At 41.5% G+C, this 19,296-nt stretch overlaps 1 protein-coding gene across 1 annotated transcript in view; it reads left to right on the forward strand.

Moving 5' to 3' along the window:
- WDR55 (WD repeat domain 55) overlaps positions 1–19,071 on the forward strand; it is a 37,718-nt gene extending 18,647 nt beyond the window's left edge. Inside the window, exons 6-9 of the mRNA XM_073620876.1 lie at positions 1,092–1,271; positions 5,049–5,148; positions 7,052–7,221; positions 16,413–19,071. Coding sequence (XP_073476977.1) covers positions 1,092–1,271; positions 5,049–5,148; positions 7,052–7,221; positions 16,413–16,749 — 787 coding nt within the window. The 3' untranslated portion in view covers positions 16,750–19,071. The remainder of the gene's footprint in view (positions 1–1,091; positions 1,272–5,048; positions 5,149–7,051; positions 7,222–16,412) is intronic.
- The last annotated feature ends 225 nt before the right edge of the window (positions 19,072–19,296 follow it).

The raw sequence follows: 19,296 nt of genomic DNA on the forward strand, positions 1-19,296 counted from the left end.
AAGAGCATGTCACACCTATATTTTAGGGTGTAACATGCTCCTGTCCACCCACCTCCTGCTGCCAATTCTCCCCTCTCTGTAACAGCAGCTGGGGGATCTTCTCCTCGCACTCGATGTCACAATTTAAAAACAGAGCGGTCATGCAGGGCTCCGCCTACACGTCCGCATCATTCATTCACAGTTTCCTGTGAACGAGTAGACTCCAAGTGCCGTCAGCTATTGCGGCTGACACCTTGTAGTTCTCACTGGTGAGTGTCTTGTAGTTCATTGAACTTCCTGCCATTCAGTAACTGCCTGCCCATATCAATGTGAAGGACATGCAGTGTACTGAGTTTGCAGGATCTTGGCATTGCACTTGTGATCTACTAATAATGGGTGCAATGCTTTACAGGATGCAGTGTAAAGAAATAAATAATAAATGCACATTTGTTTTACCTGCAAAATTATGTACATTTATTTTTATTTTTTGCAAAAGGTGAACTTGGCATTTAATACTGCTTTACGTTTTACTAGGCTGCACTAAATGATTGTTTAGTTGCAATGGGCTGCAAGTCTATTTTAGACCTTTTTATACCTGTTCGCCTTCAAGTTTAATTTTGCATCCCTTTTTATGTTTTACTTGTTTTTTTTTTTTTTTAATACTTTTTGTCCCTTAGTTCTCATCTATTCATGACTATTATATTCTTGGCCTGGTTTTCAAAAAACAAGGCAAGGAAAACAGTAAACAGCATGCACTCTGATGTGTTGTCTGTGCAGGTTCTCTTTTATCAAGGTCATGGTATAGATAGTAGTAGTTCATCACATTCAACTGGACTTGTTCAGTCTCTGAAATGGTTCGCTGCTTGTCCTCTAATATTTGAGTTACCTGTGTGGCTGTGAATGCTGGGGTGAGTTTCTGGCACCCAGAACTGAGGAAGCAACATGTCTTCAGCATTCTGAAACAAGTCTAGTTGAATTTGACATACACCTAGCTAGTCACATGTCTTGTTCAATCTTTTGCAGTTTTCCTAACCCTTAGTTCCAGTTGTTATAACTGAGATGTATGAGAACTGTAAAATCTACATGTCTGAAACAATCTCTCATACATACAGCTGCGCCCTGAACAGCCTTCTTGTGATTGATGAAAACCTCTTTGCCACTGGTGATGAGAGCGGGATGCTGAAAGTGTGGGACCTCCGGAGAGGTACAGCTTTTATGGAGATGAAAAATCATGAAGAATACATCAGTGACATGGTCATTGACCAAAATAAAAAACTGTTACTTACTGCAAGGTACTTCAACTATGTCATGCAGACAGTATTGTTTTTCTCTTTAAGTTGCCTTAACCACTTCAGCCCCGGAAGGATTTACCCCTTCCTGACCAGAGCACTTTTTACAATTTGGCACTGCGTCACTTTAACTGCTAATTGCGCGGTCATGCAATGCTGTACCCAAATGAAATTTGCGTCCTTTTCTTCCCACAAATAGAGCTTTCTTTTGATGGTATTTGATCACCTCTGCGGTTTTTATTTTTTGCGCTATAAACGGAAAAAGACCGAAAAACTCAATTTTAGTCATACATTTAGGCCAAAATGTATTCGGCCACATGTCTTTGGTAAAAAAAAAATGTCAATAAGCGTATATTTATTGGTTTGCGCAAAAGTTATAGCGTCTACAAACTAGGGTACATTTTCTGGAATTTACACAGCTTTTAGTTTTACTGCCTATGTCATTTCTTGAGGTGCTAAAATGGCAGGGCAGTACCACCCCCCCCCCCCCCCCCAAATGACCCTGTTTTGGAAAGTAGGCACCCCAAGGAAATTGCTGAGAGGCATGTTGAGCTCACTGAATATTCATTTTACAAAATTACAAATTACAAAAAGTTGTCACTAAATGATATATTGCTCACAGGCCATGGGCATATGTGGAATTGCACCCCAAAATACATTCAGCTGCTTCTCCTGAGTATGGGGATACCACTGGTGAAAGGGTTAACTAGGGGGCAATCAAGGGGTTAAAACCTTTATTAGGTAGTATATGGGGGTCCCTGACGTTATAAAACGCTGACAGCGAACACCAGTGACACTAGTACAGCGATCAGAAAAATGATCGCTTAGTGACACTGGCGACGGGGGGGTGATCAAGGGGTTAAAACTTTATTAGGGGGGGGTTAGGGGGGTACCCTAGACCTAAAGGGGGCTAACACTAACTGACCTAACACTTCTAACTGTCACAAACTGACACCAATGCAGTAATCAGGAAAAAAAAAACTGCTTGGTGTCACTGTGACGGGGGGGGGGGGGGGGTGATCGGGGGGTGAAAAGTATGCCTGGCGTGTTCTAGTGTGTGTGTGTGTGTGTGTGTGTGTGTGTGTGTGCTCATATCGATGTCTTCTCTCCTCCACGCCGGAACAGAAAATACCGAGCCGAGGAGAGATGACATCACTTCCTCTGCCGCTGTTTACTATACAGCAGCAGAGGAAGGATTTCATTGGCTGGGAGCGATCGCAAGGGAGGGGCACGAATGGATGGCCTCCCCCTCACCTCTGATCGCTCCCGGACAGAAGCCGACCGCCTCGGGCACCGGGGGTACGTGATTTTGCCGGCCCGTTCCATTCTGGCGGTCGGCAAGTGGTTAATATATACAGTGGGTTTAGAAAAAGAATAAAACCCTCCCCCCCCCTTTAAAATAATCACATTTTGTTGCTCTGCAGCCTGACATGAAGACACACACAGTTTTTGTTTTATCTAGCTGTGTTTACTAGAGCAACTTATAACATCCAAGTGAAAGCTATAACACCAACATGTCAGAAAAAAATCAAAAACAGAATCACTAAGTTGGAAAAGGGATCACCCCCTTGTGTCGATATTTTGTTGGACCATCTCTTGCTTTAATTACAGCCTTTAGTCTGTTGGGATATGTCTCTACTAACTTTGCACATCTAGACTTTGCAATATTTGCCCACTCTTCTTTGCAGAACTGCTCAAGTACAGTTACATTTGATGGTGACCATTTGTAGACTGCAGTCTTCAAGTCATTCCACAGATTTTCAATGAAGTTTAAGTCTGAGCTCTGTCTAGGCCATGCAAGGACATTCACCTTTTTCTCCTTCAACCACTGTGTGTTCATTTGTGCTGTGTGCTTTGGGTCATTGTCATGTTGGATGGTAAACCTTCTTCCCATTGACAACTTTCTGGCAGAGGACAGCACATTTTCCTCAAGAATTTGATGGTGATTCCCCATCAATTTTTCTGCTATCCTGACAAGTGCTCCAGGCCCTGCTGCAGAAACACACCAAAAAAACAGAATATTACCACTTCCATGCTTTACTGTAGGAATGGTGTAATTTAGATGGTGAGCTGTATTGGATTTCCACCAGACATATAATTTGGTGTTGAGGCCAAATCATTCAATTTTAGTCTCATCTGACCACCTTAACTGCTTGCCGATTAGTGTAACATACATATACGGCAAGGCAGCTCTCCTGTGCAGGATTATGCACCTAGTAGGTGATCCTGCACTTCCGGGTCTGGGACGCGCCAGCGACCCACTCCTGTTGTGATTATACAAAGCGGGAGCTGACCTGCTGGTACCGCCGACTCAACCCCTTCCCAGCCAGTGTCATTAGTACAGTGAGAGTGCATATTTTAGCTATAACTTTTGTGCAAACCAATCAATATACGCTTATCGGGATTTTTTTTTTTTAACAAAAATATGTACCATAATACATATTGGCCTAAATTTATGAAGAAATTAGATTTTTTTTTTTTTTTTTTTTTTTTTTTTATTATTATTGGATGTGTTTAATAGCAGAAAGTAAAAAAAAAATTTTTCCAAACGGTTGGTCTTTTTTATTTATACTGCAAAAAAATAAAAACCGCAGAGGTGATCAAATACCTCCAAAAGAAAACTCTATTGGGGGGGGGGGGGGGGAGACATAAAGTTTGTGTACAGCGTTACATGACCGCTCAATTGTCAGTTAAAGTAACGCAGTGTTGTATTGCAAAAATGGCCTGGTCATGAAGGGGGTTAAATCTTTTGGAGGTCAAGTGGTTAAACACACATTGAAGATCTTGAGGTCACATGGAAAAAGGTGTTATGGTCAGATGAGACTAAAATTTAATTATTTGGCCTCATACCCTGATGTACGGTGTATTTCTTTCTTGCTCCTGGCAGCTGATGAGCACAGCAGTGGACTGAAGAAAAGCTCAGTGTGTGCAGTGGGGGAGGGTGGCAGTTGAATCAAATTGGTCACTTTTCGGCCTGTGTCACGGTTCCAATCTGCTGTAAGACGATTAAAAAAAGCTTAGTTTTTGAAAGTTAAAACTTTTACAGGACTCTGCACACTGCCACTGCATCACCATATAGCAGCGTTGAGACTTGCTGAGTAAGCGTCTACTGAGGCACCAACCTCTGAATTGTGGGGGGAAACGGAGGGAGTACCTGGACTATTTATTAAAGCAGTATTGAACTTGGCGAAATTTTTTTTTTTAAAACAGTCTCCCTGCAGGTTGATGCCATGATGTGCTAGTATGAACAGCATACTAGCATATTATGACAGACTTACCTCTCATACGGAACCCTCCAGCACTGAGGTGTCACCTGAGGTGGCAATTCCATCTTTGCCCGGTCTTCCTTCCAGGTGTGTTATTGTATAAAATCTAACACAATAAAGACATGGACCAAACAAAAAAAAATGTGTAGTCTGTATTGCTGAACATTGTCTCTAGCTGTGAATTATTACTTGCACAAGCAAATGATGTGTAATCAAAACTCTCTGCATTTTTCTTTTGCTCTTTATAATTCAATAACAATGCATTGAAGGAAAAAAAAAACAAAACATGGACCAACAGTGGAGTTGTTGCCCCCAACAACCGATGTGGATTTATCAGTCAAATAATTCAAGAATTTAGTTGCTGTGAATAACAACTCCACGTTGGCTTCAGTTTGTATTTATCCATTTAGCCCTAATCTGAAGCAAATCATAATATTGTGATCAGCGTAAGTTTTGATTTTCTTTTAAATTTAATGAATAAGTAGATATGCTTTATTTATTTTTTTTTTTGTAGTGGAGATGGAACCATGGGTGTGTTCAACATTAAGAGACGAAGGTTTGACCTACTGTCTGAATTCCAGAATGGAGACTTGACATCTATTTCCATTATGAAGGTTGGTACAGTAATGTGATACACATAAAGGACAACCCAATCTAAAATGCAGCTGGACCTATTTTTACAAGACAAGATGCAGTAGCCCATAGCATTATACTCTCATGAAAACCTCAAATCTATTTTACAGTATGTTTGTCTCATTTTACATTTTGTCAAGCAAATCCTTTTTTTGTGAAACCGTTCCAAAGTTTCCTACATGCCGATCCTGCCAGTAACAGCACTTCATTATGCAGGCTCACAATGCTAAACCACTGCCTAACCTTTAGCAGCAGCATTGTCAGCCTGCCATGTGTGCTCTTTCAGTTTGGGCTGCTTATCTGATAGATTGCTGCCTTGCAGCTAATTGCAAGGCAAAGTTGTCAGCCTGAAACAGGAAGTACTGTTACTGGCAAGATCTCCAGGTAAGAAACTTTGTAAGAGATTCACAATAATCAATTTTTAAGTCTGTATAGAGTGGGTCATCATGGCGAACATACTAAAATCAATTTTGGGTTTACCTACACTTTAAAGTCTAGGATGCAACAGAAAATGGGCGGTGGGTTTCAGGACTGCCTTTCTGATCCATATTGTTTCCTGTTGATAGTGTAGAGGTAAAGCACCATCATGATTCACTGCTACTGCAATAGCTGATCAACATGCACTGCTTGTCCAAAGTACAGTCAAACCTTGGATTGAGGGTGTTTTACAAGACAAGCAAATTTTGTCTTGATATACAAGTAGCATCACAACTGAGTATAAAAGAGAAGAGAGGTTCCTCTAGTGTAGCAATCTGGTTATATTTAATGAAGGTACAACATTAAACAACTGATTGACAATTACAACAGGCACATCTAAGTATGCAGGCATCCGGGGTAAAGCTGTCCACATAGACCATTCTCTGCACCGCCGGCTCTCACCACTGTCAGACCGGGCAGACTATCCTGCAGTAGAGCGATCTGAAAAGCGAGCCTTGAAGCGCTGGTGGAAGGGATGATAGCGTTGTGGAGGATGGTCTATGTGGACAGCTTTACCCTGGATGCCTGCATGCTTAGATGTGCCTCTTTTAATCATTAACCATGTGAGTTAGAAAATGTTGTACCTTCATTAAACATAACCATATTGCTACACTTGGAGGCACCTCTCTTCTCATTTATACTCTGTAGCTCCTGCTGGATTTTGCTTCTTATCTCCTTGTGCCATTTTGTGGATGGACATTTTATGGTTACACAACCTATCACATTGCTATATTCTTTTTCTATGAACTATAAACTGAAGGACTTATGAATAAATGGTTGTGGAATGAATCATCTGAGTTTCCATTCCATTTCTTATGGGGAAATTCGCTTTGATATACGAGTGCTTTGGATAACAAGCATTGTTCTGGAATTAATTATGCTCGCAATCCAAAGTTTTACTGTATAAAGTATTTTGAAGGTTTGATCGTTCACATGCTTCAACAAACCTGTTTTTTAGGCTACAATATTTCCTATTAAACCCTTTTGTAACCCATTTTTAACCCCTAACTAGCCCCCCCCCCCCTCCTGCACTATTTTTCCAATATTTTGAAACAATATTTTATTATTTTATACTGTTCATATAAAACAGTATAAGCTACCACTCTAAAAAACTAGAAAGTCTTGTCTCTAAGCAATCTACAGCAAACCAACAATGTAACAGCAGCCAACAATGTTCTCCAAGTGTCATGGAAAGATTCTATATTTCATGTTCCTAAAATTAAGGTTTTTTTTTTGTTTTGTTTTGTTTTTTAATTGCACATATTTGTATGCAGTATTTTATATTTGTCCGAATAAAAATGTATTATTTTTGTCCTGTATTTGTTTAAAATGCAAAGCTCAAGGCATGTCCTTTAACTCTTTGATGAGATCTGTTTTTTTATAAATGCATTTGTCCTTTGCTTTTAGAGGGGCAAAAAAGTGGCCTGTGGATCCAGTGAGGGGACAATCTACCTGTTTAATTGGAATGGCTTTGGAGCAACAAGTGATCGTTTTGCAGTGAAGGCAGAGTCTATTGACTGCATGATCCCCGTTAATGATAATATTGTGTGTACAGGATCCATGGATGGTGTTATCAGGTCAGTAAAACTGCTGAGGATATACTAAGTCTGGTAAGAAAATCCCTCTAGAAAGAGGATAAAGCACCATTTACAACACAATAGGGGAATGCTAGAAACAAGTATGGAACAGATTTTATATAATACAGAAATTACTATATGCTAATAAAGCAGTAAATCTGACATTTACTGCAGGTGAATCTTCTTGGTAATTGTGTGATTTGGCATGCATTGTGCCAGAGTATTAAATAATGGATAGTGGTGTCTTTATGAAACATAAAAAGTAAATTTTTCTTTATCGTACATCACAGGACACAGAGCACCATAGTAATGACTATCTGGGTTCTATGCTACCTTTAGGTGATTGGACACTGGCAACCAATAGGAAGAAGGTTCCTCCTATATAACCCCTCCCATACAGGAAGTACCTTTAGTTTTTTGCCAGTATCTTGAAGGTGAAGTCACGGCTGTGGAAGCTCTTCAAATAATGTCCCAGTGAGGATGTTCTAATCGGATCCATTCGGATGGCATATTATGCTAAAGTGGATGGTACCCGAGCCTTGGTTCAAGAACAAGGTTTTGCCTGTAACGTGTCCTTATGGCGCTGGACCCTTGTGATATGGTATTCCTGGACTTTTCACTTGCCCAAGGAAACCTAAAGGGTGCCTTACAGGTCCAAGGGTGTGGACCCTGATCAAAGGGGGACCCGGTCCTTGAAGGTCCTCAGTGACGCTACCCGTGGTGATGGGGGAAGATTGGGCCTATCTCAGACCCTGCTGCGAGGATTGATGAGTGCTTCCTCTGGAGGCTTAATTTTACATTGTTGCTAAATATATGTTATGGCCAGATTTTCGTGTCCGTTGGCCCACTGTAATAGTCTCAGATAGGCCGCAAGATACACTCAGGCGGATGTTCCCGGACGGGGGCCACCTGGACTGGTCGTGTGCATTGGATGTAGGTGCCGCATGCCTGTGCGCCTGCTTCCACCTGTGTGCGCCTTGGCGCGTGGATGGCGTGCATCGCGGCGTGTCTGCTTGCCGCGTGTCCCCTGCTGGCGCACGCATGTGCAGTAAGGTTCCCGGGCGTGCATACGTCACGTGGCGGTGCACGTATATAGGGGTAAGTCGGGCACCTGTGTGTTAGTGCTTGTCAGATTTTGCTCGTGTGAGCCAGGAGCCTGTTACGGTGGGACACAGAGCTGGGCACGTGAGTCGGGCATTTGCAACACTTTAAAGAAGGCCGTGGTAATTGCTATAGCTGATACAGCCATATAGCACAGAGTATTTTCCTCAACTTTGTAAGCAATGTCTTCCAGAAAACGAGGTACAGGGAGTAGGGCTAGTCCAGGGGTGAAAATGACTCCTTCAAAAACAGGAGATCAACCTCAGGCTACTGCAGCATCAATCTCCCCTTAAAGACCTGTGGCATTTGGCCTGGCTGAGCCATTGCATTTGTCAGGCATAGTGGCCACCACCAATATCCCTGCATTGGCTTATGTTACTAAGGATGACTTAACGTCAGCCCTCGCTGGCCTGGAAGGCAAAATAGTGGGTATGATTGCCTCAATAACACAGGGAGGGAAAAAACGGCATAGATCTCCCTCTGCCGAGCCTGGTCCCAGTGCAGAGTCACTTGAGCACCAGGACTCCCTTAGCCAGTTGGATCCTTGTGATTTGGATCCAGAATGGGCAGAGGATTTTGAGGAGGTGGCCGTAAGGGATAAGGAGGAAGCAGAGGCTGAAGAGTCCTCAGCGGGGGACTCAGGTTCTGAGGAACCATTGTCGGCTTTGCAATCCCAAAAATTGTTTATCCAGTCTTTGGCTGAGATGGTGAGAGCAGGATTTAAGTTACACCCCCCCCCCCCCAGCTGATTTACGCTGACTGGGACCACCCCGACAGGATATACGTACCTCCAAAAAGGTTTTCTTTTTTATACCCTATGGAGGAAAAGTTAAAAAAAAAAAAAAAAAAGTGGGATACGCTTTGGTGGATGCTGCTATTTCATCAGTGAATAAAAGCTTAACCAGTCCAGTGGATAATGCCCAAGGGTTTAAAGACCCAGCGGATAAAAAGGAATCCTTACTAAAGGCCTCCTTTGCGGTGGCTGGGACAGCAGTGCAACCAGCAGTTGCAGTTATTGGTATTTGTCAATTCATTCTTTCTTTCTTTCTTCCTCCCTCCCTCCCAATTGTTACCGGGGGAATGGTCCCTTCACCCCGAAGTTTTCCTTCAAATCTGCCAGCGTTGGGGAATGCCAGATGTGGATCTCCTTGGATCCAGGTTCAATGCCAAGGTGGACAGCTTTGTGTCCAGGACCAGGGATCCACTTGCCGTGGGGACGGATGCATTGGTGATTCCCTGGGATCAGTATTTCCTAATTTACGCTTTTCCTCTGATCCAGATGCTGCCGCACCTGTTACGCAGGATACAGGAGGAACAGAAAACAGTAATTCTGGTGGCCCAGGAGGTCTTGGTACTCACAGATTGTGAGGATGGCAGTAAGGGACCCATTGTGCCTCCCATTCCATCCAGACCTGTTGTCCCAAGGTCCCATATACCATCCTTCTTTACGGTCACTGAATTTGATGGCATGGCTATTGAGACCAGGGTACTAAGGGACCATAGTATCAGAGGATCTGTCCTGTCTACTTTAATAAATGCTAGAAAGCCAGTTTCTAGAAGTATTTACCATAGGGTTTGGAAGTCATACGTCTCATGGTGTGAGAGGAGAAGTTGGCACCCTCGCAAGTATACAATCGGGAGGATCCTTGCTTTTCTTCAAACAGGAATTGATTTAAAGTTATCCTTAGGGACCATTAAGGGACAAATTTCAGCCTCATCGTTTTTTTTTTTTTTTCCAGAGGCCTATTGCTTCTCATTCTTTAGTACAAGCCTTTGTCAAAGGAGTGCTGCATTTAAGGGCACCAATTAAGCCGCCCCCTTAACTTAGTGCTTTCAGCTCTACAGAGTCAACCCTTTGAACTTATTAGGCGTATTCCTTTGATCCTATTAACTAGGAAATTGGTCTTTTTGGTGGCTATAACCTCAGCCAGAATGGTGTCAGAGTTGGCCGCCCTTTCTTGTGAAAAACCCTTTGTTTGTTCATCAGGATAATGTGGTGATGCGGCCCCGTCCATATTTTTTACCCAAGGTGGTTTCCAGTTTTCACTTGAATCAGGATATCATTTTACCTTCCTTCTTTCCTAACCCTAAGTCTAAAAAGGAAAGATTGCTCCACTCACTGGATGTGGTGAGAGCTGTCAAGGTTTACTTAGATATGTCAGCCCCTTTTCAGAAGTCTAACTCACTTTTTGTTCTGCCTGAGGGTCCTAAGAGGACAGGCAGCAACAAAATCCATGGATTTTTTCCGACAGATGTTGGCTCAAACTTGTCTTGCATACACATGGTCAGACAAAGTTGTCGGAAAATCCGATCGTTCTGAACGTGGTGACGTAAAATGCGTACGCCGGGACTATAAACAGGTCAGTAGCCAATAGCTTTTGTCTCTTAATTTATTCTGAGCATGCGTGGCACTTTGTGCGTCGGATTTGTGTACACACGATCAGAATTTCCGACAACGGATTTTGTTGTCGGAAAATTTTATAGCAAGCTCTCAAACTTTGTGTGTCGGAATTCCTATGGAAAATGTGTGATGGAGCCTACACACGGTCAGAATTTCCGACAACCAGGTCCTATCACACATTTTCCATCGGAAAATCCTATCGCTATTAACAGGGCATTAGCATTGAAACACAGGGTTCCACCTTGATATCTCAAGACTCACTCTACCAGAAGCGTTAGTACATCATGTGCAGTGCACCAACAAGTGTCTATGGCTTAGGTTTGCAAAGCGGACGGTTGGTCTTCGGTTCATACATTTAGCAGATTTTACCAACTGGATGTTAGGTCTCAAAGGGAGCCTGTTTGTTTTTGGCCACAGTGTGCTGCAAGCAGCTTTATAATTCTGGAGCCTAAAAAGGGGGATCTAGGAATATTATGTTCCCTCCCCTCAAAGGCATTGCTTTAGGACATCCCAGAAAGTCATTACTATGGTGTTCTGTGTCCTGTGTCCTGTAATGTACGATAAAGAAAAATTGATTTTTAAAACAGCTTACCTGTAAAATCCTTTTCTTGGAGTACATCATGGACACAGAGGTCCCTCCCCTCTTTTTCTGGGATCTTCATTGCTTGCTACAAAACTAAAAGGTATTTCCTATGTGGGAGGAACCTTCTTACTATTGGTTGCCAGTGTCCAATCACCTAAAAGGTAGCATATAACCCAGATAGTCATTACTATGGTGCTCTGTGTCACGTGATGTACTCCAAGAAAAGGATTTTACAGGTAAGCGGTTTTAAAAATCCATTTTTTTTTTAGTGAATCATGGGAACTGAGACATTGTAATAAAACAAGAGGATAGAAAGATAAAATAAATCAAAGACTAAACTATAAATAAACAATGCAAAATATAAGTGCAGTGCAATCGCATATAAAATATAACTTAGATAAAAATAAAACCGCTACAAAAGCTAATGTGCTGAACAACACACAGTGTTAGAGTCCCAAAAATAAGCACTCCACCGCTGTACAAACAGTTCTTATAGGGACAGCCAATTTGTTCGGGGACCACCACCCCCCCAGATAAAATGCCTGCTCACCTCCAGTTTATGACTCCACTACAAAGTCATAAAAGACTTAGTGAATTTCATTCAAGATAGTACTGGAACACTACTTCTGATATTGTCCCTGAAACATGCCACTCCACTACCTAAATTTCGATCTACCATGTGACATATCGCAGAATAGAAAAGGAGAAACCATAGTGCTTTCCGCTTCAAATTATTTATTAAGACTGAATATAGGGATTAAAAACAAACACTCACATAGATATGTGCAAAACAAGCATAAACTCCGCTCACCATGCTGATACAAAAGTAATGACATCACGGACAATGGCTCCTCCCACCCAAGTGTCCGTGACATCAATTACCTTTTGAATGGAATTCACTAAGGCTTTTATGACTCTGTAGTAGAGTCATAGACTGGAGGCATTTTATATATGAACTGAGTTTGCAAAGTGGTAGAGCTCTTATTTTTGGGACTCTGTTGGGTGTTGTTCATCACATTAGCTGTTGTATTTTATTTTTAAGTTTTAGATTTTATACGCGATAGCGCTGCACTTATATTTTGCACTGTTGGTTTATGAAGACAGTTTGGTGGATACACAAAAAAAAAAAAAAAAAAAAAAAAAGGTGTTAGCAGCAATCTTTGCCTTTAGACACATTTTTAGTAGATATTTGCACATGTAATTTAGTTGTTTACAACTGTCTTGTGAAATATAATCAGCGCAAAGTATAAAAAAAAGTTTATAATTGCCTCTCTTTAAATATTTATGTGGCATGTTCACCAATGCCAGGAGCATGGTGGACAAGATGGGTGAACTAGAGATACTGTTGTACAAGGAGGATTTGGATTTTGTGGGAATTTCAGAGACCTGGTTCAACAGCTCTCATGATTGGCTGGCAAACATTCAAGGGTATACCCTATACCGGAAGGATAGAGAGGGTAAAAAAGGGGGAGGGGTATGCCTATATATCAAGAATAATGTACAAGCGAATGTGAGAGATGACATCACTGAGGGAGCTAGAGAGGAGGTGGAATCCTTATGGGTAGAGCTCCAAAGGGATGAAGCTAAAGGGAAAATAATACTGGGAGTATGCTATAGGCCCCCTAACCTGAGGGAGGAAGTGGAGACGGATCTCCTATCACAAATTGGATTAGCAGCAAGGATGGGAAGTGTTATCATAATGGGGGATTTTAATTATCCAGACATAGACTGGGCGGAGGGAACTGCGCATTCATTTAAGGCTCGCCAGTTCCTTAATGTCTTGCAGAACATTTTATGGGTCAGATGGTAGACACACCAACTAGAAATAAAACATTACTGGATCTACTGATTACCAACAATACAGACCTGATCATGGATGTGGAAATACGGGGCAATTTAGGTAACAGCGATCACAGGTCAATTAGTTTCAGTATAAATCACACAAATAGGAAACATAAAGGGAACACAAAGGCACTGAATTTCAAAAGAGCCAACTTCCCTTAACTACAAACCTTGCTAAAAGGCATAAATTGGGATAAAATATTAGGAACAAAGAATACGGAGGAGAGATGGGTTTGCTTTAAGAGCATATTAAATAAGGGCATTAGCCAATGTATCCCATTGGGTAATAAATTTAAAAGAGCGAACAAAAATCCTGGATGGCTTAACTCCAATGTAAAAATGCATATAAAAGCAAAAGGAGAAGGCCTTCAAAAAAATACAAGGTTGAGGGATCATCCTCAGCATTCAGACTTTATAAAGAATGCAACAAGAAATGTAAGGGTGCAATTAGGACGGCTAAGATAGAACATGAAAGACACATAGCGGAGGAGAGCAAAAAAAAATCCCAAGAAATTCTTTAAGTATGTAAACAGTAAAAAAGGGAGGACAGACCATATTGGCCCCATAAAGAATGAGGAAGGACATCTGGTTACAAAGGATGGGGAGATGGCGAAGGTATTGAATTTATTCTTCTCCTCAGTCTTCACGAGTGAATCGGGGGGCTTCAGTAACCAAAACTGCAGTGTTTATCCTCATGACAACACAGGAAGCACCTGCATGGTTAACAGAGGCCAGAATTAAAATTAGACTTGAGAAACTTAACATTATTAAATCACCGGGACCAGATGGCTTGCATCCGAGGGTACTTAGGGAACTCAGTCAAGTGATTTCCAGACAGTTGTTCCTAATTTTTACAGACAGTCTACTGACTGGAATGGTACTAGCTGATTGGAGAAAAGCCAATGTAGCACCAATATTTAAAAAGGGCCCAAAATACATCCCTGGGAATTACAGACCAGTTAGCCTAACATCAATAGTAAGTAAACTCTTGGAGGGGATGATAAGGGACTATATACAAGATTCTAGTAATAAGAACGATATCATTAGCAGTAATCAGCATGGATTCATGAAGAATCGTTCTTGCCAAACCAATCTATTAACCTTCTATGAGGAGGTGAGTTGCCATCTAGATAAAGGAAGGCCCGTAGACGTGGTGTATCTGGATTTTGCAAAAGCATTTGACACAGTTCCCCATAAACGTTTACTGTACAAAAATAAGGTCCGTTGGCATGGACCATAGGGTGAGTACATGGATTGAAAACTGGCTACAAGGGCAAGTTCAGAGGGTGGTGATAAATGGGGAGTACTCAGAATGGTCAGGGGTGGGTAGTGGGGTTCCCCAGGGTTCTGTGCTGGGACCAATCCTATTTAATTTGTTTATAAACAACCTGGAGGATGGGATAAACAGTTCAATCTCTGTATTTGCAGACGATACTAAGCTAAGCAGGGCAATAACTTCTCCGCAGGATGTGGAAACCTTGCAAAAAGACCTGAACAAATTAATGGGGTGGGCAACTACATGGCAAATGAGGTTCAATGTAGAAAAATGTAAAATAATGCATTTAGGTGGCAAAAATATGAATGCAAGCTATACACTGGGGGGAGAACCTAGGATGGAAAAGGACCTAGTAGATGAATGGCTCAGCAATGGCATGCAATGCCAAGCTGCTGCTAATAAAGCAAACAGAATATTTTGGCATGCATTAAAAGGGGGGATCAATGCAAGAGATAAACGATAATTCTCCCACTCTACAAGGCTCTGGTCCGGCCGCACCTGGAGTATGCTGTCCAGTTCTGGGCGCCAGTCTTCAGGAAGGATGTACTGGAAATGGAGTGAGTACAAAGAAGGGCAACAAAGCTAATAAAGGGTCTGGAGGATATTAGTTATGAGGAAAGGTTGCAAGCACTGAACTTATTCTCTCTGGAGAAGAGACGCTTGAGAGAGGGGATACGATTTCAATTTACAAATACTGTACTGGTGACCCCACAATAGGGATAAAACTTTTTCGCAGAAGTGAGTTTAATAAGACCTGTGGCCACTCATTACAATTAGAAGAAAAGAGGTTTAACCTTAAACTACATAGAGGGTTCTTTACTGTAAGAGCGGCAAGGATGTGGAATTCCCTTCCACAGGCGGTGGTCTCAGCGGGGAGAATTGATAGCTTCAAGAAACTATTAGATAAGCACCTGAATGACCGCAACATACAGGGATATACAATGTAATACTGACACATAATCACACACATAGGTTGGACTTGATGGTCTTTTTTCAACCTCACCTACTATGTAACTATGTTCTCTATAAAAAAAACAGTACTTTGGTCTGTCACTGTCCCTATTTCTGCACAACTGCATTACCCTGAAGTTGTAATGCAGGCATCTACCTGAATTATACTTGGCTGCCTATGGCTCCTTCCTTTTTTTTTTTTTTTTTTTTTTTTTTTACTAGAAGCATATAGTGCGCATAGATGATATGATGAGTATAATAATAGACCGACAGATAAAAAGGAGCTGCTTTCCTTTATTTGCATCCTAAGCATTAAGGTGAAAAAAACACCTGGCAGTCACTGCTCCCCCGGTTTTACTTACCTGAGCCCCTTCATTTCCTCAGCGGGGACGCGCTGTCCCTCTCCCCGCGGCTCTTGATTTGGATAGATGGATAGCAGCACAGCCATTGGCTCCCACTGCTGTCACTCAAATCCAATGACCTAGGCCGAGTCCAGCATCAGTGTCTGTGGTGGCAAATGCTGAACTTGGAAGTGTGTACGCAAAGTAACACCACCCCCCCCACCCCACCCCCTCGTGAGAGCTCTTCTCCTAGGACAGTGATGATGACAATGCAGAGTGCATGAGCATCATGGGAAATGTAGTTCCAAAACATCTGGGGTGCCAAGGTTCATCATCACTGTCCTAGGGGTTATCTGATGTGAGGAGGAGCTGCGAGAGCCGCCAGGGGATCCCAGAAGAGGATGTTCAGGGCCACTCTGTGCAAAACAAGCTGCACAGTGGAGGCAAGTATGATGTTTGTAAAGGATAGTTTGTTTTGTGTGTGTGTGTGTGTGTGTGTGTGTGTGTGTGTGTGTGTGTGTGTGTGTATATATATATATAAAAAATCACTTTAAGTTATATGAGTAAAAGTGCAATGCCTTATTCCAATACACAAGGTTTCTATTGTACCTGGAAGCAGAGACTATTCAGTGTTCATGGAATAAAAATGTTTATGCAATAATGTAATGCATAAATTTGACTTTTTTTTTTTTGCAGGGCGATTAACATTTTACCTAACCGAGTAATTGGCACTGTGGGCCAACATCCAGGTGAACCTATAGAGCAGCTGGCAAAGTCCTATGATGGCAAGTTCTTGGCAAGCTGTGGCCATGACCAGAAAGTAAAGTTCTGGGATGTTTCATCGATTGGATCTATCGATGTGGATGTTTACAGGAAGCGGAAGAAGAACAGGCAGCTGCCTGCCTTAAGCAAGAAGGCATTTGGAGGAGCAGATGACTTTTTTGCTGACTTAAAGGAAGAGACTTTAGAAAACAAAGAGGAGGAGGAGGAGGAGGAGGATGATGATGATAGTGATGACACAGACAGTGACTAAAGTAGTCTCTGTTAAGATACGTTATGGACCTTTGTTGAATTTGTAATGTTCTTTTTTCATGTAATGAGACTTCTCTATACTAGCTGGAAAAGGAAATTACCTATAGCAGCCCCTTCAGAGTCTAGCTCTTTACTATACTGCTCCTAAATGTAAGAAGGGCCTGGTTGTTATTGTACAGCAGTGCTACACTCTGCCATGGTCAGTAGAAATCCAGTTCTGAGCATTCATAAGTGCCTAAAATGTGCCACTTTATTGAAGATCCATAAGGATAATATTGACATATTTTAAGCACTGGTTGCTAAAATAAGCAATTCAAATTGCACAGCCAACACTGTATCTGAATGTCAGTTTGGATCTCCTCACACTTTTGCCACAGATATTGGATCAATTTTCTGAGTGGTAGTGTTACAAGTACCGTGAGAGGTGGGCCAGCACTTAGGTAAGCCTGAGGTGGAAATTTATGACATCTGCCTGCCTTTCCAGCTCAGCTAAAAGTAGAAGCCTTGTATTCATTGCTAAAAATACAAGACCTCTCCTGAATAGCAGGAAAGCACTCAGTCCAACCAATTTAAAATTACAACAGCAGACGGGAAGCTGCTCAACTTGCTGCCAACTATATGTTAGGTAGTTAATGCTACAACAGTCCATTACAGCAGCTGCATTGTTCTGTAATGGAAATCATTTGTTTGGGGCAGCCTGGCCCCAAACAAACCGTTAAACTTGAGAATCAACATTAACAATTTGCATTTACTTTAAGGATGGCCATGTTTTTCATTAGGTCACTGAATATGCAACACGTTTACCTAACACAGACATCATTATGCACACACTTTTCTGAACCGCAGCAAATAATGGGGGTTATTTACAAAAGGTGTTTAAAAAAAAAAAAAAAAAAAAAAAAAAAAAAGGCAAATCCACTTTGCACTTGAAAGTACAGTCGCTGTAAATCTGAAATGAGGGGAAGCTCTGCTGATTTTTATTATCCAATCATGTGCAAGCTAAAATGCTGTTTATTTTCCTTGCATGTCACGCTCGGATCTACAGCGACTGCAGCCCCAAGTGAACTTTGCCTTTATTAAATAACCCCCAATGTTTTTGATTTAACATGGCAGCCATATCCTAACAAGAAACCCCCTTTCTGGTTTTGCATAGCGCCAAAGTAGGTGTTGGGGCCCAGCCCTAAATCAGACATTTTTCTAACCATTCTCTCCAGCCCTAAATGACCAAAGTCAATTTCCAATCATTTTTCCAGCATACAGTTGTGTGAGCTTCTCTCAGGAAGACTTTATTCCCTGAAAGGTCCACCATTTTCTCATTACAACACCTAGTCTTAAGGATAGGGTTCTACCCTTTCATGTCAAGGTGCACTCTATTATATCTGTGAGCGCTTTACTGGCTTTTCCACATCAAGCAACAGTTGTCCAGATTTTTTTTTTTTTTTTTTTTGACACCTGGTCTTATATTCACACATTCCCGACCTTCTAGCAGGTGGATGTTTCAGCTGCATCTCTCAAGCAAGTTTTTAATGTAAAATCCATTATGTGACTCTTTTGTGCTGGAGGTTTCCTGTGCCCCTCATTGCACTAGAGGGAAAACCAGATTTTACCACAAGTCCAAAATGCCTTTTTATAACTGAAAGGAGCTGCTTTCAAAAAACGTAGTAAGTACATTAAAAAAAAAGTAGCAGGTGGTTCTGCCAGAACTGCAGTCAGCCCTCAATTTCCTGTAGTAGGCTTACAGCACTGAAATACCAACAAAGGGGAGAAATCAGTGCTTGATAATTTTATATATATTTTTTTTAAACTAATAACTGGACATAGATGTGCCTACTAAGAACAGAGGAGGTACCCATTTTTCTGCAGGATGTTTTATTGATTGATTAAAGCACATCCTTGTTGACATATAGGGCATTAGTTACTAAACCTGTCACATGCAAAATCTGGTGCAACTTTGCATATTAACCAATCAGCTTCCAGGTTTTTATTGTTAAAGTTTAATTGAACAAGCTTAACTTAGAAGCTGATTGACTACCATGCACAGCTGCACCAGATTCTGTGTGCTCCAGTTTTAGTAAAGCTAACCCAACGTCTGCACTACTATATACAATTCACACATTTTGTATAGAATTAGTGAACATCTAATGGAATACAGGTTAAACATTTGTTGGTATCTGATGTACCTCAACATCCCTAAACTCTGGAATAAGGGTACCAAGTCCTCGAGAAAGTTTATATTCCAGCTAGCAAACTTGCAAAGCTCAAAAGAGGTTGGCTATTACAGGACAAGTGGCTTTTTTAATAAACATTTCCTTTTTAAATCCAATTTCTTTCAGTGTCTTAGTCCTTCATGACAAATGCTAAACAGCCACTACTCTTATATCTGCTGGATAGACAAACAGCCTGCCGTTAAAATCAAGTTAAAGTGGAAGAAAAGTCCAACTAGAATTTTTTTTTTTTTTTTTTTGGTGTTCCAGGTACATATTTTTAATCCACTCAAGTTCCTGCAGCTCTGGCTCCCCTCTGGAAACGAGCAGTTAACAATGACTGG

This window comes from Aquarana catesbeiana, linkage group LG03 (genome assembly GCF_042186555.1).
Source record: "Aquarana catesbeiana isolate 2022-GZ linkage group LG03, ASM4218655v1, whole genome shotgun sequence".
NCBI classification, from domain to species: Eukaryota; Metazoa; Chordata; class Amphibia; order Anura; family Ranidae; genus Aquarana; species Aquarana catesbeiana.